General features: G+C 53.7%; 1 protein-coding gene across 2 annotated transcripts; it reads right to left on the bottom strand.

The window, feature by feature from the left end:
• Positions 1-311: 311 nt before the first annotated feature.
• On the bottom strand, positions 312-25,406 carry ATP1A2 (ATPase Na+/K+ transporting subunit alpha 2). Of its 2 annotated transcripts, XM_010993106.3 has the most exons (23): positions 25,283-25,406; positions 20,585-20,689; positions 20,320-20,379; positions 18,691-18,894; positions 18,087-18,200; positions 17,707-17,841; positions 16,893-17,010; positions 14,940-15,208; positions 13,905-14,103; positions 13,667-13,776; positions 13,390-13,524; positions 12,467-12,656; positions 12,175-12,350; positions 8,558-8,694; positions 7,894-8,044; positions 7,643-7,811; positions 7,249-7,403; positions 6,711-6,834; positions 6,360-6,505; positions 6,025-6,155; positions 3,487-3,588; positions 3,300-3,391; positions 312-2,317 (listed from the first exon to the last, which is right to left on the bottom strand). In XM_010993106.3, exons 1-23 carry the CDS (start codon positions 25,292-25,294, stop codon positions 2,289-2,291), a joined length of 3,063 nt encoding a protein of 1,020 aa, XP_010991408.2. In that variant the 5' UTR covers positions 25,295-25,406; the 3' UTR covers positions 312-2,288. The 2 variants fall into 2 exon arrangements, with proteins under 2 accessions (XP_010991408.2, XP_010991409.2); XM_010993107.3 differs by lacking the exon at positions 13,390-13,524.
• Positions 25,407-25,980: the final 574 nt, after the last annotated feature.

The following is a 25,980-nucleotide window of genomic DNA, read 5'->3' as shown; positions in this document are numbered from 1 at the left end:
AATCATTTTACAATGTTGTGTCAAATTCCAGTATTCAGCACAATTTTTCAGTCATTCATGGACATATACACACTCATTGTCACATTTTTTCCTGTGTGAGTTATCATAACATTTTGTGTATATTTCCCTGTGCTGTACAGTATAATCTTGTTTATCTACTCTACAATTTTGAAATCCCAGTCTATCCCTTCCCACCCTCCACCCCCCTTTGCCCTCTCTTTCTTGCTTCCTCTACCGCACACATTTCAATACCATGATTTGGGAGGGAGGCAAGTATTAAGTATAGAAATCTGAATCATGGAAGGGATTTCTTCTTTCATAAAGAAATGCAACTTTATTATTTTCAAGTACATACGTAGTACCTCAAACTAATGTCTTGCAAAAGGTCACTGAATAAAAAGTCTTGCAGGTGTTTCTCTAACAAATACATAAGAACTGATGGTAATTAGCCCATGCATTCACTATTTCTAAATGGATATTCCTGAAGTGCCTGAAAAGCATCATTTTAGGAGACTAAATATGCCACCCCTAGCAATATTGCTGATGCTCTTAATTTACTAAACAAATGCCATTGTTATTGATTGTGCAAAGATAAACTTTTGTCCGCGGTCAACGAATCCCAAATTAACCAGGCCCAAATTAACATGGTTTCCCAGTTAGTTTTCCAAGCCCAAGGCAATGACTCATTATTTCAAGATACTTCTGATAAAGTAAAATTCCAGTGTAATGAAGTAATTGCCTTTGGGAAGTTGTTTATGGGCCTGATGTTTGTCTTTTGTGCTTCCTTCCTTTCTGCCTTAGGTCTCCCATGTTCCTTGGGTGTCTCTCTCACTTGCTTGGTTCATCCAGGTGTCTCTCTACGGGACATTCCCAATGCCTTCTAAGCCAGGCTTAGAGAATGGACGGAGCTGCCTACAGAGCCAAGCGCAGGTGGGGAGGGGGCTACGGAGGGAAAGGTAGCTTCTTCTAAGAACCTGAAACCAACTCCCTGTCTTGGGGAAAATCGGCACAATGATCATAAGTGTGAAAGGCGTTTTCCTGGGACGAACAGCCCAGCCATCTGACAGGTCTAAGGCAGGTCTCCTAACGTGTTGCCTCTTGTTGTCTAGAGGTTCTAAACACGTCCATGACCTAAGCTGATTCTGCATGACCCTGGAAGACAGGCAGTTTCTGGGAACATCTCCACCCCAATTCCAGCTGATGGCCAGGGACTTCCTTTTCCAGGGCTGGCTTGGCAGTGCCTGGGAGTGACGCAGGTTCGTCTGGATGGGCATGAAGCCGGGGGAGGGGCAGGGAGTGAGCTGGCAGCTCTTCCTCTTGGAACAACATGGAACTTGAGGACTCAGTATTCTAAAGGGCGGGGTGTTACCAAGAGCGTGTGATGTAGAGAGCTAGGGCATCTGTGACACCTGGGCCTCAGGGACCAACAGACAACAAACTAAGGGTCAGTGGGGGATGCTGTGGTTACATGGCTGTGGAATCTCAGTGAAGCTCCCTGGGTTGCCTCCTGGTCCTGCCTCTGCTGCTACTCTGATGGCATTTGAATTTGGTCTGCTGGCAGGGTGCTCTAAAAGGGCAGGACACAGAGCTGGAGCCCAGACATCTATGTCAGATGTCCTGTCATTGACAGTCTCTCTCCTTTTCTGTCTCCCTCCTCCGCCGTACCCCACCCTCCCACCTGTCCACCCCGCTCTCCTCTAGCGGCTCCTAACCAGACTTGATTGGGAGACAGGCCGGCTTCTCCAGCGAGCTTCCCTTTCTGGCCTCAGGCCCCAGCACTCACCGGGAGGAACCATTTCCAGGTCTGAGGGGGAAGCAGAGGACAGAGTTGGGCAGGAAGCAAACGAGGGGCGAAAGGGGGAAGTAGGGTGAGGCTGGAGAGGGAACAGGACATCGGTAATCTGAGACAGTCTCCTTCCTGGTTTAGACGGATTCCTGTCTTTGATCTGTTCTAGTGGGAAATGGGGGTGAAGGGACAGGGCCTGGGGAGGGCTGGGGTGACCCTCAATTCCTCAGATAAGATAGATGGAATGGAGTGGAGCGGGGCTGGGGAGGGGACCCTGACATGAAGCATGTAAGCTGATGGCTCACAGTTAGGCTTACGGGGCAATCACCCCAGGCTGAGTTACCCACTCCCCCCAACGCAGCCTGCCGAGCTGCCTCATTCTCTCTCCCTAAGTCTCCCCTCCAGATACCACCCCTGTGTTTCCCACCCCTCCCCAGCGCCATCCCTGCAACACATCCAGGGCACCCCGTCTTTCCCGTGCCTGGTTCTTCTGCCAGTGGGTTCAGTAGTATGTCTCCTTCTCCACCCAGCCTGTTAAAGAGATGAGGGGTGGGAGTTGCAGTGTGAGCTTAAAAGGAACAAGAGGTAAATCTCCCAGGGCCTCGGTGGAAGGGGCTGAGGAAAGCAGCCGTGGAAGGTGACAGGCGCAGGGAGAGGAACTTCAGTGGGCAGTAATCAAGACCACAGAGGAGCAGAAAGGAGAGACTGGCATTTAGCCCAGGGAAGGGTGGGGCACAGAGTGGGCTGGGGGTGAAGATACAGACACCCGCAAGGGCTGTTCAGGTAACACATGAATTCCTAAAGGGGCAGCCGTCCACAGTTGCTGGGCAGAAATAGGATCCGGGGTTCACAGTCCCTGTGATTTTTCAGGAGAAGTCAGAAATTTGGATTTGATGTGAAAGCCCTTAAGTTTTAGATGTTAGGCCAATTGAAAAAAAAAAAAAAAAAAGCAAAAACCAAAAACAAAAAAAACCACCCGCACAACACAGGGAAGCCAAACCAAACACTATCCATGAACCATATTTGGCTTGCAGGCTATCCGCTGTTGACCTCCAGTAAGTGATCAAAATGCTTGGGAAAAACAAAAATACTTGATTGGTGACTGGGAGTCGGTGGCCTGGGTTCTAGTGCCAGTCCTGCTGCTCCTGGAGTTAGGACCCTGAACAGATAAAGCCACCTCTGCCCCTCTCTTTATCTGTAAAATGTGGAGGTGGGACTAGGGGGCCTCAAGGGCCCTTCTCATTCTGATGTTCTGTGATTCCAGGTGGAAGGCGGACGGCCTCAGGGACCAACTGTGTGTGAGGTGACCCCAGGATCTGAGAGGAAGAGGCGGGGAGGAAGTTCAGCAGAGTCAGGGCTCCTAGGACAGGGACCCGGGACCTGAGGGCGCTGAGGAAAAGAGGGCAGGATCCGCAGCAGGAAAGGCGTTTGGGCCTGGAGCGCCGGAGGGGCAGCCCGCGGCGCGCGGGGCTGCGCTGTGCTGGGGGTCGGGGCGAGGCGCGGAGGTGCCTACCGCCGGGGTATCGCCGCAGGATCAGCTTGCGGACCTCATCGTAGATGAAGATGAGGAGACTGTAGGGGAAGGCACAGAACCACCAAGTGACCCTGGAAGAAGCAGGAGAGTGTCAGGAGCATCAGAGGTTGCCTGGAAGGGACCAGAAAGGGGATCCGCGAAGGGGAGCGACTGAAGAGACACTCACTTGAGCGGGTACATGCGGAGGGCCACGCCCATGCCTGGGCAGTAAGACAGAAAGGCGGCCAGCGCTGTCTCCTCCAGGAGCCCAAAAATCAGAATCTTGTTCCTGGAAAGGCAAAGAAAGGAGGGTCGGAGCGTTTGAAGGGAGGGCAAGGAGGGGCAGAGGTCCAGGGTTCCCTGGTGGTGGAAGGGAACGAGTCGGGGCGAAACCCCGGAAGGGCTAGTATAAATGATGTCTTCCGGTGCCTTCTCCAAACACCCTCTTCTTATGCCAGATGTAACCGAAGAAAGGTTGTCTAATTTTTCTGCTTCCTGATTTTACCTCTGATTGTGGCCTATAACACATACATGCGTCCACTAAATAAATATTTCCTGTGTGTTGGGTGATACCGTCTGTGCAGAAGATGCTGTGGTCAACGCAAGCTTCCTTCTGGAGACCTGGGGCCTGCCCTCACGCAGCTTAGCATCTAGTTATTGCCCCAGGCTCGTGGTCTGTGAAACTGTTGTCTCCCCAACAAGACGCTCTGGAAGCTCCTTCATCTGGGCCCATGTATGTCTTATCCCTGATCGGTGTCTCCTACACCCCTGCTAGGTGTTGGTCAGAGATATTCAGTAAAGAAGGGGATGTTTGTAGTGCACCCAGAAAGGGAAATCTCACTGGATAAGAAATGCTGAAGATATCACTATGTTGTTGCTATATCAGAACTGAAGAGCAGGACAGAATAAGGCTCTGAGGACAGTGTCTGGAGTCAGACAGGTGGGGTCTAGTTCTAGCTCAGCCACTTATCAGTTTTTGGTTGTAAATAATATTTCTTTTTTTTAAAATTTGTATTTAATTTTTAATTTTTAAAAATTTACTTGATTTCTTATTTTTGGGGGAGGGAGGTAATTTGGTTAATTAATTAATTAATTAATTTTTATATTTATTTATTTTAATGAAGGTACTGGGGATTGAACCCAGGACCCGGTGCATGCTAAGCACATACTCTGCCACTGAGCTATACCTACCTACCTTGTAGGCTATGTTTCATAACTTCTCTGAGCTTCATGCTCCTTCTCTGGGGAAGACAGTACCTTTATATCCTAGGGTTGCGGGAAGATTATGAGCGAGAAAGTGCGGAAAGCTCTCAAACTTGGGAAGAGCTCAGTTGTACTTTATAACCTTATGCACAGCACCTCTTCATGACTTAAGTCAGTGGTTCCCAAACTTTTCACTCACTAAGGACCCCCTCTCTTTTTTCTTCTATAAAGGCCACATTGTAAGTGATTTTTGTCTCTCTAGAGGTATTTGTTAATAAGTAGTGAATATATTTCCCCATTTAAAATTAATTGGAAATATCGTGGCTTCTAAACAGAACCGTGCATTAGCTTGGGATAATTATACTTCACACTTAGGCTTCTGCCTGGGAACCTTCTTAGAGGAAGTGCTTGATTTCCACAAAGCTTTTTGAATAATGCAAATAGCATCCCTGAGAACCCCTGTGGGTCCAGAGACCCCAGGGAGGGCGTAAAGCTGCCTGGGGACAGGTTGCTTGTTGGTATTAGTGCTCCTTTTCTGTCCCCTGTTTGGTTTCTTTTCCATTTGCCTGTCAGATGTAGCCCCCACCCTGCTGTATCACCCACGTCCTGCATGGTAAGCCAGCCCCGCTCTGCACCGACGTCTTGGACCCTCCGCTCCGAGTTCTCTTCTCACTGTCTTTTCCCCAGTAGTGTTTTCAGCTTGTCAGAATCTCCTTCCTTCGTGTTACCTCTACTTATCTAACAGAGGTTTCCCTTTCCTCTTCCTAGGATCTTAAATGTGATTAACTTCACCAGAGTTTAGGCATCTTTTTCTCCCCTGGAACTAAGAAATTGTGGCAAAACTCACATGGGGAATTGTGCCTGTTGTTTCCTGCAGAAGCACATCAAGAGAACAAGAGTGATACCCTCAGCACTCACCGCCATCCAGGCTGGAGTCACAGAGCGATCCCCGAGCACCTCGCAGGTGCCAGGCTGTGTGACAGGCCAGCCACTCTGTGTAGGAGCCGCGAGCTTGGGCAAGACAGAGCTGGGTGAGCCATTCCCAGCTGGCTGACCCCCAGCATGCCATTTAACCTTTTGGGGGTCTCATCCATAAAATGAAAATAACACCAACCTCACAGAGCTATTATGAGGTTAGATGATGTCTGGGAACCGCTCAGCACAGTGACTGGCACCTGTAACTCACGCTATAAGAAGGCTCTGAACTTGACCTGAGCAGCTCACAGCTCCCACAAGGATAACACCATGGGGCAAGTGCTGTAACCTGGAGCTGCTTGCCAAGTGGAGGGAGCACAGGAGACCCTGTATTTAGGGCTGGGCCAAGGGCGGAGGTGGGTACAGGAGCAAAATTAAAACTCATCAGAAATGGTCACAGCCCTCCTTCCTCCTCTCTCATCTACTTCCAACAAGGCTATGACCACACAGCTGGGCCACTACAATCCGAGTCCCCAGCAGATGCGGCCCCAGGGGCCTAGGGGGGCCTGTATGGGAGGGCGAGCGTGCCGGGCGGGTGGGAGCTCACTTCATGCCCTGCTGGAAGACGGAGTTGCGGCGAGTCTTGCAGATGATGAGGTCAGCCCACTGCACGACCACGATGCTGGCGAAGAAGGCCGTGTGGCACGTGAACTCCACCACCTTCCGCTGCTCATAGGTCTAGGGGAGGGTGGGCAGAGAGAGGCGAGAGTGTGAGAGGAAGGGGGAGGACCGGGGTGCAGTGTGGTCCAGGCAGATGCTAAACCCTGGGCACCCAATCCACCCTCAGCCCCCAATCCCATTGGCCCTGACTGACCACTCCTGCCAGTTGTTCCGCCTCACCCTCTCCCACCCGAACCTCCACGCTTATGCGGCCCTACTCACCCACTCCTGTCCGTAGCTGTCCTCCAGGTCGTTCATGGACCGGTCGTCCCAGTCGAGGCGGATTCCCAGCAGCCGTGAAGGCAGGAAACCGTTCTCTGCCAGGATCACGAAGTAGGTGAAGAAGCCACCCAGCGCCTGGATCATCCCTGTGGGTCGTGGGCAAAGGGCAGAGGACAGGGCCCGGGTCAGGACAGCAGCAGGGTGGGGCCAGCCTCTACGGGCCAGAGAGGGACGTCCCTGACCCTCAGGGAGTTGGCCCCCGTTCTGGAATTTCGCAGGGGACTCATCCCTCCGAAAGCCAGGAGAAGACTCCTCTCGGGGTTCCCTCCTGAGCCCTGGGCGCGGCCGCACCGATCTGGCCGTAGGCCATGCTGATAAGCCTCTCGTTCACCAGCTTGTCTGTCTGTGGGTTTCTCGGCTGCCGCTTCATGATGTCGCTCTCAGCTGCCTCGTAGGCCAGGGAGATGGCAGGGACCTGTGCCGGGGGTGGAGGGGGAGAGGAGGGCGTTTTCAGGGAGATGACGGGGCAGAGGACAATCAGTGGTGAAGGATCTTTGACATGATCCAAACATTGATTAAGACTCAAGACCCAGGGAGGGTATAGCTCAGTGGTAGAGTGCATGCTTAGCATGCACGAGGTCCTGGGTTCTCAATCCCCAGTCCCGCCATAAAATAAATAAATAAACCTAATTACCTCTTCAGCCCCAAACAAAACAATAAATACATAAACAAACACAAAAAAGACTCAAGACCCTATGGTCTTCCAGGCCTAGAGCTCGTCTTCTCTTCAACCATCACAGTGCACCTCTCCTTCCATCTGCTGCCCCTCCCTCCCCGCCATGCCCCCACCATTGCCCTGCCTGTCCCCTCCTCCCGTCCCTGGCCTCACCATGTCAGTGCCCAGGTCAATGCAGAGGATGGTCACAGTGCCCAGAGGCAGAGGGATGTTGGCGATGATGAAGAGCAGGAAGGGGGTGATCTCGGGGATGTTGCTGGTCAGGGTGTAGGCGATGGATTTTTTCAGGTTGTCAAAGATCAGGCGGCCTGTGGGGAGGTTCTGAGGGCATCAGGGAGATTAGAGGGACCCTTCCCACCCCAGCCCCTGAAACGTGGCCGCCCGTCTTCCCGACAGAGGGAGATTTTGTGTTTGAGGAGGGAAGCTAAAGCAGGTGGTGGATGCCTGAAATCCTGAGTTGACTCTGCAAATGGGGTGAAAGGCATGGGCAGCAGGTGTCCAGCTTCAGACATCCCAGATGCCACCCCAGCCTGGGCAGCCTCCTCACCCTCCTCCACGCCCGTGACAATGGAGGCAAAGTTGTCGTCCAGCAGGATCATGTCAGCTGCCTGCTTGGACACGTCAGAGCCAGCGATGCCCATGGCAATGCCGATGTCCGCCTTCTTCAGCGCAGGGGAGTCGTTCACCCCGTCACCCGTCACCGCCACGATGGCTCCCTGGGGAGGAGGTACCACCAGAGCTGGGAGTGCAGCCCCTGCAGATGCCTGGCCCTGCCACCACCCCGGCCCCAGCACTCACCTGCCTCTGACAGCCCTCCACGATGATGAGCTTCTGCTGGGGAGATGTCCGGGCAAAGACGATCTCTGTGTGGTTCTTGAGGATCTCATCCAGCTGCTCGGACGTCATGTCCTTCAGGTCGGAGCCGTGCACCACGCACGCCTTGGCTTCTCTGGAGGGCGGGGGCAGAGCTGGCTGATTCCCTGGCGCCTGAGCGCGCCCCACTGCCTCTCCTCACCACCAGCAGGGCTCTGGTCTGCCCACTAAGTCGGGCTCCTCCACAGCTTCAGCCCTCCTCTCCCTCGACGCTCAGTGACCTGTCTTCCCCATTTCCCTCCTTGAGGGAGTGATGCTCAGTCCTCCCCAAGCAGCAGCACGGTCGTCAGTCCAGTTTGCTAGGCCAGGTGCTACTTCCTTTATACTTATCTCGCTCCTATAGCAACCGGCCAGCATAGATACTGTCCTAATTTTGTAGTTGAGAAAATGGAGGTTCAGGAAGGAAAAGTGGCATCTCTGAGGTTACATAGCTTATCAGTGGCACAGCCTGGCCATACCCGCAGGACTTGGGAACCACAGGTTAGGCCTGTTGATATCCTGGAGGTGGGACCAGAGACCCACAGGGGATGCTCCAGCGTCCCGTGGGAGAGGCTGGGTTGATGGGGGTAGGGGGCCCACAGAGCCTCACCTGGGGTTGACCTGGCTGACAGGAATGTTGAGCCGGGCTGCGATGTCCTCCACTGTCTCGTTGCCCTCTGATATGATGCCCACACCTTTGGCAATGGCCTTGGCCGTGATAGGGTGGTCCCCGGTCACCATGATCACCTGGCGGGAAGGAGAAGAGAGAAAAGGAAAGCAACATGAGGGGTTTTGGTTTTTTTTGTTTTCTCCCCTTGTTCCTTGTTTCCCAAAGTGGGGAATATCTAGACCACTAGATGGTGGGATGGCCGATCCCAGTCAAAGTAATGGAATTGTGTGTGTGTGTGTGTGTGTGTGTGTTTGGGAGGATGAGTGAGGAGGAGAGACAATGACATGTGTTCAGGAGATCAGAGATAGTTTGCTTAAATTGAAGAAAGACTCTTTGACAGAATAGCAAGTTAATGAGGGTCCCTTGGAAGAGAAGCTTCTAGGATTGTTTAGGAGTTTGGATTTCATGGGATATGAGCTTGTCAGAGCTGGAAAGACCCTTAACAGCTCCTTCATTTCACTGACGAGGAAACAAAGGCTTAGGAAACAAAGGACCTGATTTGCTCCAGGTCCCAGGGAGCCGGAATGGATGTGGTTTTCTTCCTGCCCAGCGTGAGCGCTGCCGGCATTCTAACTGGGCAGGGGAGGGATGGGAGGCAGACGTCTTCTCCCTCCCTCCCCCTGCCTTCCACCACCTGTTCCTCTGCCCCTGCCATCCCTTCACCACGTGGGAGGAAGGTGATTCCTGCCTGAACCATGATGATGTTCATTGCCCTTTTTGCAGGATGGATGGGGTTGGATGGGAAGAGTGGTTGGCATCTGAGAGGCTGGTTAAGCATCTATTATTATAAGAATAAGGAGATCAGATCTGGCTTAGGGTAGCATTTGTGTGTGGGGGGGTGTGGGCTGGATCCCACAAACACTGAGAAGGAAGACCTTCAGGCCCCACTGTGTCTGTTCCACCGCAAAGGCCACACGGCCTCCCAACTGAAAGACAAAAGCATCTTTGCAGTCCGCATCCCACTTGACCCCCTGAGGGGGTCACTGTTCATTGCCCCCTCCCTGAAGCCCTGTCTTCCCCTAGTGTCTATGGATTCCAACCTTCCTGGGTCCCTCCATCCCTCTTGTGCTCTTTCCCACCCTCCTCAGGGTGGCAGCCAACTAGAGTGAGGAAATGGCTTTGGAGTCACCTGCGGACCTAAGTTGAAACACGGACCATCCCCAGGTGCCTTCCCTGAGTCTCAGCGCAGTGGAAACCGTGAGTCGTGCCTTCAGGGTCGTCAGGAGAAGTAAACGGGGTGAGGTGGACACCCGCTAAATGTTACTTAGTTACTTAGCTCTCACTTTCCACCCTCCCCCAGCTTCACTGCTTCCTCTTTCTCCACTTGCCCCTAATGTGGGTGTGGCCGGAGTGTCATTCTCCTCCCCTTACTTCACCCCTGCTCTTTTCCTGAGCAATGGAATCAAACATACTAGCGTGTCTTCAATTGCATGTGCAAGGGAGACTGAACTCTCCCATCCTGGCCCTCTTTCTTGAGCTCTCAACCATATTCAAGCTTTTCCTGAATGTCTCTCCCTGGGTGTCTTAGAGACGCTTCCAACTTCAGGTCAAATCAAACTCTTTATCTCTGCTCCCTCCACCACACCGAGCCCGCTCCTCTGCTCCCTACCTTGGAAACCATCCCTCTGTTCTTTCAGTCCTTTGTCTCCTGTATCTTCCTCGCCTCCCACATCCAGTTCGGTCACCAAGTTCTCAAAACATCTCTCAAACGTCAGGACTCCTCTCCACTCCCTTTGTTGCTGCCCTGGTTTGGGTCATCATCTTGCCTGAGCTACTGCGATGGCCCCTTACTCCTTGCCCCTGACTCCATTCTTCTCCAAATCCAGTCCCTCTTCCATCCAGGTAGCCTCCTGAGAGCCAGCTCTGCCCCATGACACCTGTGGCTCTCTGTGGCTCACAGATAAAGCCCAAGTCTGGCATTTAAGCAAAGTCCTTCCAACTGGCCCTGGTCCAGCGTTCCGGTCTCATTGCCTGGTGCTTCTCTGCCACCTCCCACTGCTGCCCCCACGCACCCCGCGCAGTCTAACCACGGAGGGTACGCGCTGTTCCCTGCTCTTGACGTGTTTTCCTCTCCCTCCCTGCTTTACAGAATCCTCTTCACCCTTCGAGACCCAGATCAAATATCACGCCCTCCGTAAAACACTGTCCAGGGCTCTGCGGTGGACTTAACTGCTCCCTGCTGCTCTGAGCTCCCGGGGACGTGCTTTCCCCAGGCCTCGGTCATAGCCGCGAGCAGGGCAACAGGCTGCCTGGTGAAAGCGAGAGCACGGGCCTTCCCGACAAGCGGACCAGGCTTCCTAGAGCCGGTCTCCCTCTTGCTAGCAGTTTTATTTTGGGAAAGCTACTCTGAGTCTCAGCTTGTTTTATTTTTAAATGGGGAAAATGATGCCTACCTTAGAGACAGAGGGTTTGTGGTTTTCAGAAATCACATATATATACGTATATACGTACAAGCCCTCTAGTGTGATGGTTAAGATAGCAGGTGCCTGGCTCTGCCGCTGACAAGCTCTGTGGCCTTGGGGACACTACTTTGCCCCTCAGTTTCCCTCTCTGTAAAAAAGGGAAAATGCTAGTGCTTACTCATGGGGTTGTTGTGAAGATCAAATGAGATCTGTAGGTTTGATGCTTAGAACAGTGCTTGATTCGTATAAAAGCCTCACTAAACAATTGGCTCTTTTTATTATTAGAGCATATGACCCATGGCAGGTGCTCACTGACCTTGGCTGTTAAAATTGTTCTGTGATTAATTTCAAGGCATTTGCTTCCCCCGAGGGACCATGAGCTCCGGAAGCCAGGCGCTGTGTCTTATTCATCTTTGTATCCCCAGTGCCTGGTGCGGCCCCCGGCCCTCAGGAGACAGGTTGAGTTGAACTGATTTGGTAACAGGTGAGATGTTGGAAAAGGAGGAAGAAGCTATGGCGCCAGAATTGGTAACTAGACAAGCTGAGAGTGGTAAAGAGCTGTATCTTTGGAACAGGAAAGTAACCCAGATGGAAGGGATTTTTGTCTGTTTGTTGAACTCTGGCACCTTGAACAGGGCTTGGTGAACCATAAATATTTGTTGAATGAAGAGCAAATGCAGCACTTAGGAGGGAGTGGTCATTGAGAAGCAGTTGCAGTTGGATAAGAGAACCTGGCGGTGGGGGGGTGCTTGGTGGGATGAGGACTGGAGCTAGTCTATGGGGTTATGGGAGGATGTGAATGGGTGCAGGCAAGAGCCTACTAATCTCATCCCAAATGGCTAGAGAGAGAGGGCAGGAGGTGGGAAGGGTAGGACAACCAGCTCTCCGAATAGGGGTGCCTGACCAGCTTGAAATCAGAATGGAATGAGTTGTGCCAGGGAGAGAGAGCATGGGTGTGGGACTGGCCACTCTGAGCAAAAGGGATGAGAGTCCAAGGCAGGGGCTGGTCTCTCCTTGTAGAAGGATAGCTTCCCCTCTCGGTAAGTGGGAAGGAGGCCACAGTGGCCTGAGTCTCCCCAGGGCAGTGGCCTCTGTGGCCCCTTGACCTTTGGTGTTTGGGAGGAGAGGATGGAGGGGACAACTTGAAGACGGTACCTTAATGCCTGCGCTCCGGCACTTGCCCACAGCGTCTGGCACGGCAGCCCGTGGAGGGTCAATCATGGACATGAGCCCCACGAAGCAAAGCTTCTCTGTGGGGAAGTTCAGCTCATCTGTGTCAAATTTGAAGCCCCGAGGAAACTTCCCAGAGGGCAGATTGAGTTGACAGAAGCCTGAAGGGGGCGGAAGGGAGGAGTGAGAGCAGCAAAGTGGCTGCTTGGATGCCCCCAAGAGCCCCTGATTCCAGGGACCCCTTTCTCAGCCCTGCTCCCTGCTCCTGGCCCCTCACCCAGCACGCGCTCCCCAAGTCCTCCCAGCTCCAGGTAGGCATTCTGGAAGGCATCCTGCATCTCCTTGTCCAGAGGGATCTCCTTGCCCTGCACCAAGATGGAGGAGCACCGGTCCAGGATGCGCTCAGGGGCCCCCTTCATCACCAGCACGTAGCTCTGGGGACTGTCTTCTCGCTCATGGATGGACAGCTGGAGAGAGCACAGGCAGTTACAGAGGGGCCATACTTGTCTTGGTAGCTCCAGTGTCCAGCACAGGGGCCTGGGATAAAGCAGTGGCTGGTATGGAAAACTCCCTTAATAAAATAACCCCTGATCCATCAACTTCTGTCAACATAGGGAGCGCCTCAGGCTGTGGATGGATGTTTGGGCTTCATAGTCCTAGTCCTATAACCTGAGAGTCACCTTCCCCTAGGACACTGATTCACTCAACAAATATTTACTCAGATCAGTTAAGACAAGCCCTTTGCTAAGGGCTAGGTGGCTCTGTCGTCAGCATACCTGTCACCATATGGCCTCAGGGGGCTTTGCCCCTGTGGCTTTTACAGGACGTAGCTGAGACTGCATTCTTGGCCTTTAACAGATGTCCACAGGCTGGGGGATACTCTAAGGAAATTTCCGAAGCATGCGTGGTTAAACTGAATAGGATGGAAGAGTTGGGGAACTGGGGCCAGAGGATGTGGAGCCCTGGGAAGAAGACTTGAAAGGGTGGCAGGCTGTAGTAAAGGAACAAAAGTTTGGGAGCTGGAGGGTGGAGGTCATTGTGACGAGACATCTGGTCACCCACCTTGCCCCAGGGGATGAGGCCGGGGTGAGAGGATGTGATGCTCAGAGGCTCCCACTCCTTCTCTTGATTCCCCCTCAGCTTTGTGTGCCCCTCACTTCTGTCCCTCCCTCTTCCCCTGACCCAGCACCCCAACGAGACCTGGTACTTGTTGGTTGAGTTGAAAGGGATCTCAGCCACCTTGGGGTTTCTATCCCTCATCTTTCTCACAGAGCCACAGGACAGCTCAATGCACTTGAGAAGAGCTGACTCGGAGGCGTCACCAGCTGTGTCCCGCTGCCACCAGAGGAAAGTTCAATGTCACAGTGAAGGACCAAGGTGGGAGGGCACTGATGCCCCCGAGGCAACCACAGGGTGTGAGAGGGGAAGCTGGGTGTCAGCAAGGTGGGCAGGCTGTGTTGACCCCCTGGCCCCCTACCTTAGACACAGAGATGTTCTCCTGCCCGGCCTTGAAGACAGCACGGTTGCAGAGACCAGCAATCCGGGACAGGGCTGTCCACGTGGGGGATCGTTTGTCAAAAGTGGCCCCTGGGAGGGAAGGAGGGAGAACCAGGCACTTGGCTTCCCTTTAGAGCCCTTATCTCACCCACCCGTCCCGCCAGTGCCCCGAGCATTGTGCTATCCCCTTCACCCCTCTGGATAGGGTGCCCAGTTACCAGACTGATCTTCGGTGGTGTCAGCCTCGTGGATCTGGTTGTCAAACCACATGTGGGCGACGGTCATGCGGTTCTGGGTGAGGGTGCCTGTCTTGTCAGAGCAGATGGTGGAGGTGGAGCCCAGTGTCTCCACCGCCTCCAGGTTCTTCACCAGGCAGTTCTTCCGAGCCATGCGCTTGGCTGTCAGGGTCAGACACACCTGGTCGAGAAAGAGGGCAATAAAAAGGGCTCAGCCTGGACCTGGAGATGTCCATGACCTTACCCCAGACCATGGCTCGGTCCCTCCTCCCTGGATCTTACTCCACGAACACTGAGTGGGACCTCTGTGTAAGTCATGAATGTGTTCCATTTCAGATGTGTTGAACTGAGATCATGGGTGTATATTTAGATGAAATGTCCAGTAGGGAGTTGAAGACATTTGGCCAGAGCTCGAGAGAGGGCCAGAGTAGAGCAGGGTGTAGATACGTGCGAGTCATCCACCCGGAACAGGTACCAGAAATGGGGAGGAGATGAGCTCTCTCTGGGGCGTCAGGAGCAGAGTGCTGAGGATGGGGCAGAGGAGGACACTGCAGGGACAGGCGAGAGGAGAGCCAGGGTAGTGACTTGTCACAGTCATCAGCAAAGGAGAGAATGCTAGGAGGGTGGACAGCTGTATCCATTTCAGCAGCAGAGTTAAGAATGGGAACTGAGAAAAGGTCATTGAATTTGCTACTTAGTTGCTGGTGACCTTTGAGAGAGCCTTTATGGAAGGGCCGGCCAGGATGAACTGCAGACTGCAGGAGGGGAAGGTGACTAGTACAAGGGTTGTGAAACAAGGCGACCAGGACAAGCTCCAGGAGAAAACCTGAGTGCTAGCGCATCGCCCAACATGAGGTTTTACATACTCAAACTCTGAGCCATGTATTAAGTCAGAACCTGACATGTGATTTTAGGGGCTGGAAGTGAAAAAACTGCGGAGAAGCCATAAGCCGCTATTGCTTTTGAGGCTGGGTAGCAAGACCCTCCCCTGGTGGCCCCTCAGTCTGCCCCACTCACAGTGACCGTGGCCAGCAGACCCTCAGGCACATTGGCCACAATGATGCCTATGAGGAAGATGACAGCCTCCAGCCAGCTGTAGCCCAGGATGAGGGACAGCACGAAGAAGGAGACCCCCAGGAACACGGCCACCCCCGTGATCAGCTGGATGAAGTGTTCGATCTCCATGGCTATGGGCGTCCGCCCAACCTCCAGGCCCGAGGCCAGAGTGGCTATGCGGCCCATCACCGTCCGGTCACCCGTGGCGATCACGATGCCCCTGGCCGTGCCTGCAACACAGGAGGGGACACCAGGTCGGGTGTCTTGGGGCTCCCAGGAACGGAAGTCCTATGTTACCTCCTGGGAAAGGAAAACCATCACAGTGTAAATGTGCCAAAGGCTCCGGTCCCGGAGGGCCACTGTCAGTAGATTGTAACTCACTTGGCTTCCTGTCCCTGCATAGATGGCCAATCCCAGACTCAACACAACTGCCAGTTATTTTCTCTGATACTTGGGCCTGGGGGAAAAGCTTGCAAATAAACTCAAAGTTCAAACTGAAGAGATTTAGTAGATGAAATAAAAATATTGCCTGTAGTAGTTCAGGAAAATCAATCTCACACTTGTTATCAGCCAAAAATACATTGTGAACACAAAGTAAAGCACTTATGGGTTTTCCCTGTTGTCTCAAGATTTTCTTTCTCAACATTAGACCTGAATCTCTACAGAAGAAGCTATGCAATCACTGGACCTTATGTAGACATTGCAGGGGTGCCCAGGGGAAGGCATGTGATACAGTAGAAAGGGCATGCATTTGGAGCCAGCCAGACCTGGGTTTTAATTCCTACCTAGGGACTGTTTTAATAATTAAATGAGATAGTGCTGTAACACACCAAGGCCAGTGCCTGGCACATAGTGGGCACTCAACAAACCTGAGTTCCATTCATTTCCTCTCCTCCCTTCAAAGCCAACCTCTAGAGGATTAAGCAATGGGCATTATTTACTAGGCATTTTTACCAATTGTGGGAAATATAGAGCCAATTTCAGAATCTCAGTACATTAAAAATTTAGGAAACTCTCTGTGGTGATTTTCACTGTAATTCCAACTTGCTGAAGGCGGGGAAAAGCCCAGAGAAACATAATACACTGAAAAGAAGGGAGAAACAGGAAGGGAAAGGTGTAGGCGGGTGCGGAGAGGAGGGGTACCAAGCTTCCTCAGCCCACTGTCCGAGGCCCGTGGTCTAGTCAGGCTTTTCCTCCCACCGGCTCTTGCCCCAACCTCCTTCTCCCGGTCCGGCCTGGCTCTGTTCACTGCCAGTGACCACAGAGGACAGGGGTTTCAGTTGTGCTTGGACTCCTGCCATTGATGGTGGCAGCTCCAGGAGTCATCTCTAGAACCCAGGGCAGAGACGGGGCAAACTGGGCAGCCTGGTCCTGACAGGCAATTTCTTTTGGTGAAGCTCAGGCCTGGGTGCAGCCCGAGGGAAGGGCCTAGTGACCACCTGGCCTGAAAGCTTTCCTGCCTCTCCCCCAGCCGGGGCCCTGGGCAAAGCAAGGATCAGAGAACGAAGCAGTTAGTCCCAGAACCAGGAGAGACGGAAGCTGTCAGTCAAACTGGAGACTTCTGAGAGTCACAGCTGGTTTAGGGCATCAGTATGTGTGTGCACGCACATGTAGGGGTCTTGGCCCCAAATCTGAAGGCTTGTGAAGCTGCTCTGTCCTGGGGTGGACAGAACAGAGGTCTTCCTTAGGGAGGGAACTTTTCCATGGTGTCATGCTGCCCCAGCCAGTTCCCTGCTCTCTGAAGGGCACTATTTCTGCGGTCATCAGGGCTCCCTGACCCTTCAGTTCCCTCCTCCAAACAAGGCTTTTGACAAGGAGGTACAACCATGGCCCCCAGTGCTGCCTGGGGGCTCAGGATTCAGGGTCCTCCCTCAGCGGTGCTGGGACAGGGGCTCCCCGAGGCTGGCCTCTCACCTTCCACACAGTTGGTAGAGAAGAAACAGATATTGCGGGTCTCCAGGGGGTTCTCATGGGTGAACTCAGGGGAGCGGGTCTGGGGCTCTGACTCGCCTGTGAGGGATGAGTTATCCACCTGAGAAGGAAGGGAGGGTGTCGTCATCAGATGGGCAGACACACTCGTGCACACACAGCTGTCCCCTGACTCCAAACGCACTCAATCTCCATGACATGAGAGACAAAATTACACTTGCCCTCATCACATATTTATAGCATGAGTCAGCTATTGTCCCTGCTCTGGTTTGGAATCTGGGCTGTCACCGACTTCTTCTGTGACCTTGGCCTCATTACTTAATCAACTCATCTGTAAAATGGGGAGTGTAAGCAGAATCTCTGCATCACACAACTACAGGGGGCACCACTAACACTGTGGTCTATGAAAATGGCACCGTCTAGAGCTGTGCAAGACACCACTTGTGTGGCCACGTGCAGCAGCCCTGCATGATTATACCATTCTTGCAGAGCTAAATTAGACAGCGTGTGTGATTATGTGTAAAGCATCTGACATCAACTCAACACATGATCTGACTCAACACATGATTGCTATCAAGTGGACATCAAAGAAAGACCCGAGGTGCAGAGGATTCGTAGCACAGATACAGGAGGCAATGTACAAGTACCATGTGGGAGCCGAGGCGTGCTGGGCAGTGTGGGGGCCAGTGCTGACATTTGGACCTGGGTCCCCCCAAATTTAAACCTCTAACTGGCCCCCCTCAGCTCTATATGGCCTGCTTCTTAGACTCAGCTCATCACTCCAGCATGGCCTCCTCACCTTACAGCCGTGAGACGAGATGATCCGGAGGTCGGCCGGCACACGGTCTCCACCCTTCACCTCCACCAGGTCTCCCACCACCACCTCCTCCGCGTTGATCTGCATCTTCTCTCCCTCCCGCACCACGAGGGCTTGCTGTGGGGAGGCCACGGGCATCTTGTGAAATGCCAGTCTCTACCCCTGCCTTCTTCTTTTGCTGGTCTCTGCCTCTCCTCCAACCCCACCAGGGAGAAGGACAAACCTTGCTCTCATAGCAACCAAATAGAACATGGTGTGGAGAGCTGGAGGGTCCATCTCAGAGCACCAGGAGTTGACAAGAGATGAGCTGGACTCTCCCAGAAGCCTCATGCCCCAGCCCAGAGCCCAGCCCAGCCAGCTACCTGAGGCACCATGTTCTTGAAGGAATCCATGATCTTGGAGCTCTTGGCCTCCTGGTAGTAGGAGAAGCAGCCAGTGACGATGACCACAGCTGCCAGCACCACGCCCAGATAGAGCTGGTAAGGAGGAAGGTTTTGATGGACGTGCCCTTTTCCCAACCCTAGGGGGGGCCACTGCCACTCAGGATGAGCACCCAGTGCCACCTCTGCCTACGTCTGAGGGTGAGAATGGTAGAAGAAAGCCCTTCTCCCCAGCCTCCCCCTCAATCTTCTAATCCCCAGCCTCCCAAGACTGGAAGGGGTGGGGAAAATCATAGGGAACCCCTAGGACTAGGACTCCTCTAGTGGGTAAAGCCCAGGGGATGCAGACAAGCCCACTCAGACAAGGCTGTCTCAGTCATGAATGATCCTGTGTGTTGAGGGGAGGTATGTTTGTAGATCTATATAGAAGCCTCACTGCTTTTCAGCCTAAAGAGCAGAGGGTCTGTGGGACTGCACGTGAGGGTGGGGGGCAGGGAGCAAGATCTCACGCCTACCAACTGTCCTGGAGGTGCAGGCTGGGAGGACAGAGTCACGGGCTAGTCCAGGGGTCAGGCTGCTGGCTTACATTGTCATTGGACGGCTCATCCTCCATGGCGGCCTGGATGCCGAAGGCCAGAAAGCAGAGGATGGCCCCGATCCACAGCAGGATGGAGAAGCCTCCGAAAAGCTGGCGACAGAACTTGACCCACTCGGGGGTTGTTGGGGGTGGGGTGAGGGCATTGGGCCCATCCCGCGCCAAAATGTCCTGGGCCCGCTGGTTGGTGAGGCCCTGAGGGAGGCAAGGAGAGGTATGGGAGCCCACATTCAGGACCAACCTGGCCCCAAGCACTTCCCACCAGCTCCTGGGCAGGGGAACAATGTCCACATGGATGGAATAAATCCCACCTGGTTGAAAGGGGTGGGGGACCACCAGGAGAGGCCACATGGAGGAGGTAATATTTATAACCGGCGTTGGAGGCCTTGAAGGCCGAGGAGGATTTTGACTGTGGCCTCCCCACCTCTCCTCAACCTCGGGTTGAGACACATTTTGGTTAGGGCCACAGTACTCTCCTCAGGAGGCAGTCTGGAAGAGGCTCCCTGGAAAAACGTCTCAGCTGGTTCTCACCCCCAGCCCATCTCTCTTCCTGCAGAATCCCCCCTTCTCCAAGGTGTCACACAGCTTCAGTGACCACCCATCACTTTCCCCAGAAAGCTCCACTTGGCCCTGTTCTCCCAGCCCCAGGCTGGTTCTGATGTCCCCTCCCTGGGGTCCACTGTACCCCAGGCATGATTCTAGAGGGGCATTCACCACACGGCATTGGAATTCTATGTTTGCCTTCCTTTCTGCTGCTAGAACTGGAGCTCCTTGAAGGCAGGGGCCACCTCTTATTTATCTTTCTGTCTGTCCCCTTTCTTATTTAATCCATGTGTATTGAGCACCTGCTACATGCTGGGCTCCATTGTCAGCCTAGGGTCCAGGGATGTACAAGACTTGTCTTGTGGAGCTTATGCCCTCGCGAGGTGACACGTAATGAATAGATATTACTTCCAAGTGGTGAAAAGTGTTATTTTAAAAAATAAAGTAAAGTAAAGGAACCAGGGCATAGAGCTTTCAGAAGGGCAGTCAGGGATGGCCTGCAGGAGCAGTTGTGCACCTACTACATTTTTGATGCTTTTTTTTTTTTGCTTTTCAAAATGATGAGCTTGGTAATCTGACTGTGCCACTAACTACTGATGTGACTGTGGAAGCTACTCTCTCTCTGAGTCTCCCTGCTTTAATAGGTAAGTTTCCACACCTGGCTTGTCGTAAGGATCAGAGGAAAGTGTGGAAAGCTTCTACTCCAGTGCTACACACAGTGGGCGCCGGTGTGCTCCTGTAACAGTGATCACGGGTAAGCGCGCTGTTGCGTGTAGTCAGTTCCATGAGATGTGCGGTGTCACGGAAGCTGCCTGGGATGGAGCCTTGCCCAGAGGCCCTCTGGGGCCTGGGTTCTAAGGAGTCCTGGCTTCTGGGTACACAGGAAAAGAGCTGTTGACCAATAAGCAGGGGATCTGGGCCCTATTCTAGCTCTGCCACCAACTAGGCACTTGTCTCTGGCCCTCAGTTTCCTTAACTGTCAAGAGGGTTGGATTAGAGTTTTAAGGCTCCTTCTGGCCCGATGCTGCATGGTTCTCTTGCCTGTTTGGCGCCCTCCCTAGAAGCCCCTTCACTCACCTTGGACAGATCCACTTGGTACTTGCGGCCCAGCTCATCCAAGGACAGCTTGTGGTCATCCTGGGGAAGGGAGGTCAAGTTGCTTTGGGGAAGGAGGCGGAGTGTGTGTCTAGAAGGCATACGAGGGCAGTGGGGGTGCAGGAGTGAGGCAAGGAGCATGAGAGGGGAGAGCATGAGTTTCCCTGAGTGCATAGGGCTGTGGGGACAGCTCCCCCAGCCTGGGAGCTCTTCCCCATGGTCTGGCTGGGCAGGTTGAGGGCCTCACCATGGCCACCTCCTTCTTCAGCTCATCCAGTTCCTTCTCTTTCTGTTTCTTCTTGCCTCCCCCATTTTCTGCTGTGGTGGCTGCAGGCGAGTATTCACGGCCGGCCTGTAGAAGGCAGAGAGAGCCCAGGGAGTCAGGGAGGATGGAGGCTGGAGCTTCTTTTCCCACTGGATAGCCTGGGAGCCCAGGCAATGGGAATGGGGGCCAGTGGATTCAAAGTCAGTGGTCTTCCCAGGGGAGAAAAGGGGGTGCAGGGGACCCCAACAGCTCAGTTTACAAACTATTAGCAGAGCTGTGGGGCTCTACATTTGAACTTCAGGAAAGGCCGAGGGGCTCAGGACTCAGGAGCCCACTCATCTGTTTAGTAGTTGGACTTCTGCTAAGATTTTTCTTCTGCTAAAGCAAAGTAATCAAACACTTTAAAAACCACCATCCTACATTATTTCAAAATCTAGAAGGGACTGGGCAGGTTTGGGGGTCGTTGACAGAGCATAAGTGCCCCTTAGGAATGTCTTTGTCCCAGCACCATGGCTGCCTTACTTAGAGAGGAGCAGGGACAGTTAGGAGTCTGGGGAAGTAAGAGCCTTTGGGGAGTTGGGGTCAGGACTGGGAAGGGCCTGGAAAAGGACAGGGAGTCATAGGGTCTGGTGGTGGAGTGTGGAAACAGAATGAGCAGGGCTCACAGACTGAGAAGTCAGTAGCTGGAGGGTCAGAGCATGGCCAGGAAGTGGGCACTTGGAGCGTCCTGGGAGCCCCACCCATCCTGCTGGGCAGGCCTGCCCGAGACTGGGCAAGAGGCCATTACAAGACTTCAGGCCCCAAAGCACAATTAGGTGAGAAGGGAATGAGGCCTTATTTGTCTAAAAATAGAAGAAATTGTCTCTAAGGATAAATCTAAAAGGGAAAATGCATGTAACTCTTAGGTCCCGGCATTCCTGGGTCCTCTGGTGAAATTAGGCAAACATTTTAACTGGAGCCTCATGAGGCCACCATTTCCCTCTTTAAGGGCCTGTGGTCTCCTCACCACCACCAGGCTTCCAGAGGCTCACGGGGAACTTCTGGGGAGAGGGTAGGACATTTCTCCTTCCAAGGGAAGGCTGTCTTGGGTGATAGGATAGGAGGGGCTGGGAGGGCCTGGAGTGACCACAGCAAGTGGCTTCTCAGCCCTTTGCTCCACAGGCTCCTCTCCTCCCACTTCCCTCAGGATATCGTGTCCTTGTCACAGATGGGGTGCTCGGTTTCTGCTCTGGGCCTTGGTATCCACTGGATCCTAATGGCTATACCAGGTTTTCAGGGAGGAGCTTCTTTATATTATGGTGTAATTTGTTTTTCTCCCATAAAGAAAGGGTCTACCTGGGTGAGATCTATAGTCAAGGAGATTGTACCTCCCTCTTTTTGGCAGAACAATGCATTTAGGAAAAAAACAGGCTTTTTCTTTTTTAGAGCAGTTTTAGGTTCGCAACAAACTGAGCAGAAATTACAAGCTCCCATGTACCTCCTGCCCTGACAGGCACTGCCTCCCCCACCATCAACATCCTCCGTCAGAGTGGTACGTTTGTCACAATGGATGAACCTACACCGACACATCATTGTCACCCAAAGTCCACAGTTTACATTAGGGTTCACTCTTGGTGTTGTACATTCTGTGGGTTTGGATGAATATATAACGATCTGAATCCACCATGATATTATCCAGAGCAGTTTCACTGCCCTAGAAATCCCCTGTACTTGGGAATAATGCATGCTTTTCCCATCAGAGAGGAGCAATCCAAGGAATGTGACAGCTGCCCTGATTGTAAGAGATCACGAATCTAGAGAGAGAGAAGTCTGACCAGCGACATCAGGAACTGGGGTGGAGGAGGTGCAGTGAGAGATGGACACCCCTCCCCTAGACCCTAATGATCTAGGATATGAGCTTTTTGCAGGCTGTGTTGCTCAGAAGTGCTTTTCTCAGCAGAGGTGACTAGTAAACCTGGCATTTGCTTCCATTGCGAAGCATCCATGTATCGGGTATATTTTTGGCTTCCTAAAGGGTGGTTGTCCTGGGGAGACTGAAGCAGCCCAACTGAGGGAGTGGGAAGGGGCTGTGAATAGTGCTACGTCTCCCTTCCCCAGGTCACTTAGGAGGGCTCCTTTAACTGAATGGATTGAAACGCCTTGGATTCACAAACCTAATGCTTTGTATTCTGTCCTTGGTGGGACAGAACTGAGAAATGGATGAAAAGCAGCGAAGGGGCAGGGGGCAAGAGACCAGGCTGGACAAGCTTCAGTGTGACCCTCCTGAGCTTCTGCTGCAAGAACAGGGCCTGGACATGCATGCAGGAGCGGGCTGTGGCTGGGGGCAAAGGAGCAGAGCCTAGAGAATTTCTGTATATTTAGGCATGAAATAAAGTCAATGAAAATTAGAATCTAAGGCATGGTTTTAAAAATTTGCTGGCCCACATACGTACTCTAGCCCATGCAGATGGTGGCAGAGCAAAGCAGCTCTGAACAGCACCCCTCTTCCTGAAGCTCCCACCCTGTTCTCCTGTAGGCGGTCACAGAGCTGGGGACACACCGCCCCTTCCCCCCTCCTGTCCTGGCAGGGATCTCAGGCTCTGCAGCCAGGAGCCTGTGGAGATTTGGGGCCGGCGGGCTGCCCAGGCAAGAAAGAAAGAGAGGAAGCAAGGACCCCCCCCCAACCCCTACCGTCCCCCTTCCCTCCCCCACCACAAGTCCCCCTCTCCGGGCCTTGAATACTGTAGGAGAACAGTGAGTTCTTTCTGAGAAAGCCCAGTGCTGGGACAGAGTGGGGGCAGCTGGAAATCAGCCAATGCTCCCCCCACCGCTGCCTCTTGGTGGCAGCTGGAGCGGGCTGGGCTCCCTCCCACCAGAGCCGTCCCTTTCCCCAACTCCCACGCTGCCCTTCACTGCCACAGGGGGATGGGGTGACAATGAGGCCTGGCACTGGAGGGAAGGTGCAGGGGACAAGGGATGTGGATGGCAGGGTACCTTCCCTCTTCAGGGGTCTCCTGGTGGGTTGAACTCTAAGCTCCAGCCCTAAGTGCCCCTATTACCCACCAGCCTCTCAGTTCAAACAGAGTCAGACCTGCTCCCTGACCTGCTATGGGGAGTGGTCAGGTGGACAGGAAGGGAATTCAGGGAAGCTGGGGGAGAAGCACAGTCTCCTGAAGAGTCAAGGTCAAATCCTTTCTCAAGCAGGACTTCTTGAGTTGGGTCCACCCTGTTCTAAGGTGGAGGAGGGGAGAGGTCAGAGGTCCTGCGCTGGGGACTCCCATTCCCAGGAGGGAACACGAGATGTCAAGGTGCAGCCGAAGATCCCAAGACAATGTATCTTCCCACAGGTGTGACGTCTTCCTCTGTGATGCCCACACCTCAGAGAGAGCTCCCGGCAGACCCTCTCCCGCCCCCACACACGGCGACAGCTCTTCTCACGCAGGCCCGAAGGCCTGTACGTTTGCAACTTTATCTGATGAGACACAAACACAGGTGCTCACCCATGAATATCTGTATCACCTCCAGCCTATGGAGAACACATGGGTCTCTCTCTCTCTCACACACACTCACACACACACACAGACACACACACACCGGTTCTATTTATAGCTCCTACCCTAGCTCAGGAACCCTGGTGTCCAAGATCAGAGTTTCCCAGCTGCTAAACCCAGGGCTTTACCATGTCCTCGCTTGACCCCTCCTGGGCCCAGAAACTCCCCCACAGCTCCCCGAGACACCCTATTTCTTCAGCCCCCTCCCATGGCTCCCCATGCCCTTCCCTCCCTGCTCTCTCTGGCCAGCATTCCACAAAAGGCAAGAAGCCAGGGGCAGGATGTAAAGGGATTGGGTCACTTTTCTCCATATGGAAATTTCATTTCCAAGAAGTCAAAGCCCTGTCCCTGCCCCCCCTCTTCCCTTGTGGTTGTTAATCTTCCCCTTGGCATAGCCAGAGCTCAGAATGCCACAGGCTGGGCTGGACTGACGGGGTGCCGGCAGCTCTCACCAGCCTCTGGGAAAGTCCTCAAAGCACAAGGCCTGGAGCCCAAGGACAATGCTGTCTGTCCAGGACATCCGGGGGTGCTGGATGGGGTGGGGGGGTCGGGGAGTGGGGAGGGGTTGGGGGAACACATTGCTTTTCCTCCGCACACTCCTCCCAGCTGTCCCTGGAACTGGGGCCCCTGGAGTGGGTGTCCAGAGCTGCTTGGTGACTCAGGAACAGATGCCCCCTGCCCCTCTCTCCATCCTCAGGCCAGACTCCTATCCTCTCAGGCTGGGACTCCCGGACGAATGGATACTTTCAGGGGGTGGTGACGGCAGGGAGGATTAACAGTACCAAATACCCTTCAGCTGGGATGCCAGGAGATGCGGTGAGAGAGCAGGGACCATGGGGATGTGGTGGGGAGGAGTGGAGACAGAGGTGAGGGAGGGGGTGGAGGACAAACTGGAGGGGGTGCGAGTGGTGGGCGGTGGGGCTAGTCCTGAGTGGGGGGAGGTGGTGAACAGGACAGTGCTTGGGCGAGTGAGCACCGTGGGTCTGTGCACACGGTCATAGCTGGGAGACCGTTAGTTTCCACTTCAAACCAGCCCACTGCTCCTCCCTCCACATCCCGTTCCCACCTCATCACTTCCTCAGCCTCCCGAGTCGTCCAGAGAGCCTTACTCCTCCCTCCAGCGCGACCCCTGCTCTTTGGGGATACTCACCCCACGGCCCATCTTGGGGCAGAGTGGCTGAGGGACCTAGACTGGAGAGGTCACCAGGGGGATCCCAAGCCCACACCACCAGTCTGGGGCAGCTAGAGACCCCGGCAGACAGACAGAGACAGTGAGCAACAGGGTAGCTTTAAATAGGTCCCTCTCCCCCTCTCCCCCGCCTTCCCCTCCTCGGGAAAGAAACGTTTGTTGAAACAGGATCTCTGAGGACTCCTCCCCTCCCGCCCCTTAAGCAACTGGCCCGTGGATGGTCCATTTGTCCCGCTGAGTGCTCCCCCTTGGCTCCCCTCACCCTCCAAGCCCTGGCCCGTGGCAGCCACTAGGGAGGGAGGAGACAGGTTGTGTCGAGTGGGAAACATGCAGGGACTGGCAGAGGGGGAGCAGTCCCCTCAGCATCCCAGAGGCCAGAGGCCATGTGGTCTGACCCTTTCTCTCATTTTCCTCCTGCAGAAACTGAGGACCAGAGAGACTGAACAATTTGAGCTGATAAAATAGAATCAGAACCAGGTCTCCTAAGTCTACATCCAACCTCCCAGAGAAAGAAACAAGAGGCCGTTGCCTCCACTGTAGAGGCTGTGGGGACACTGTGGCCAGAGAAATTAGTGTCGGAGCCCAGGGCCGGCCCTGGTGTATGAGGTTCCTGGAGGAGGGCCCTGATAAGAGCCAGAGGTAGCTAAAGAAATAGCACA

Source organism: Camelus dromedarius, chromosome 23, assembly GCF_036321535.1.
Source record: "Camelus dromedarius isolate mCamDro1 chromosome 23, mCamDro1.pat, whole genome shotgun sequence".
Taxonomy (NCBI): domain Eukaryota; kingdom Metazoa; phylum Chordata; class Mammalia; order Artiodactyla; family Camelidae; genus Camelus; species Camelus dromedarius.
This window is presented reverse-complemented; position numbering and strand designations above follow the sequence as displayed.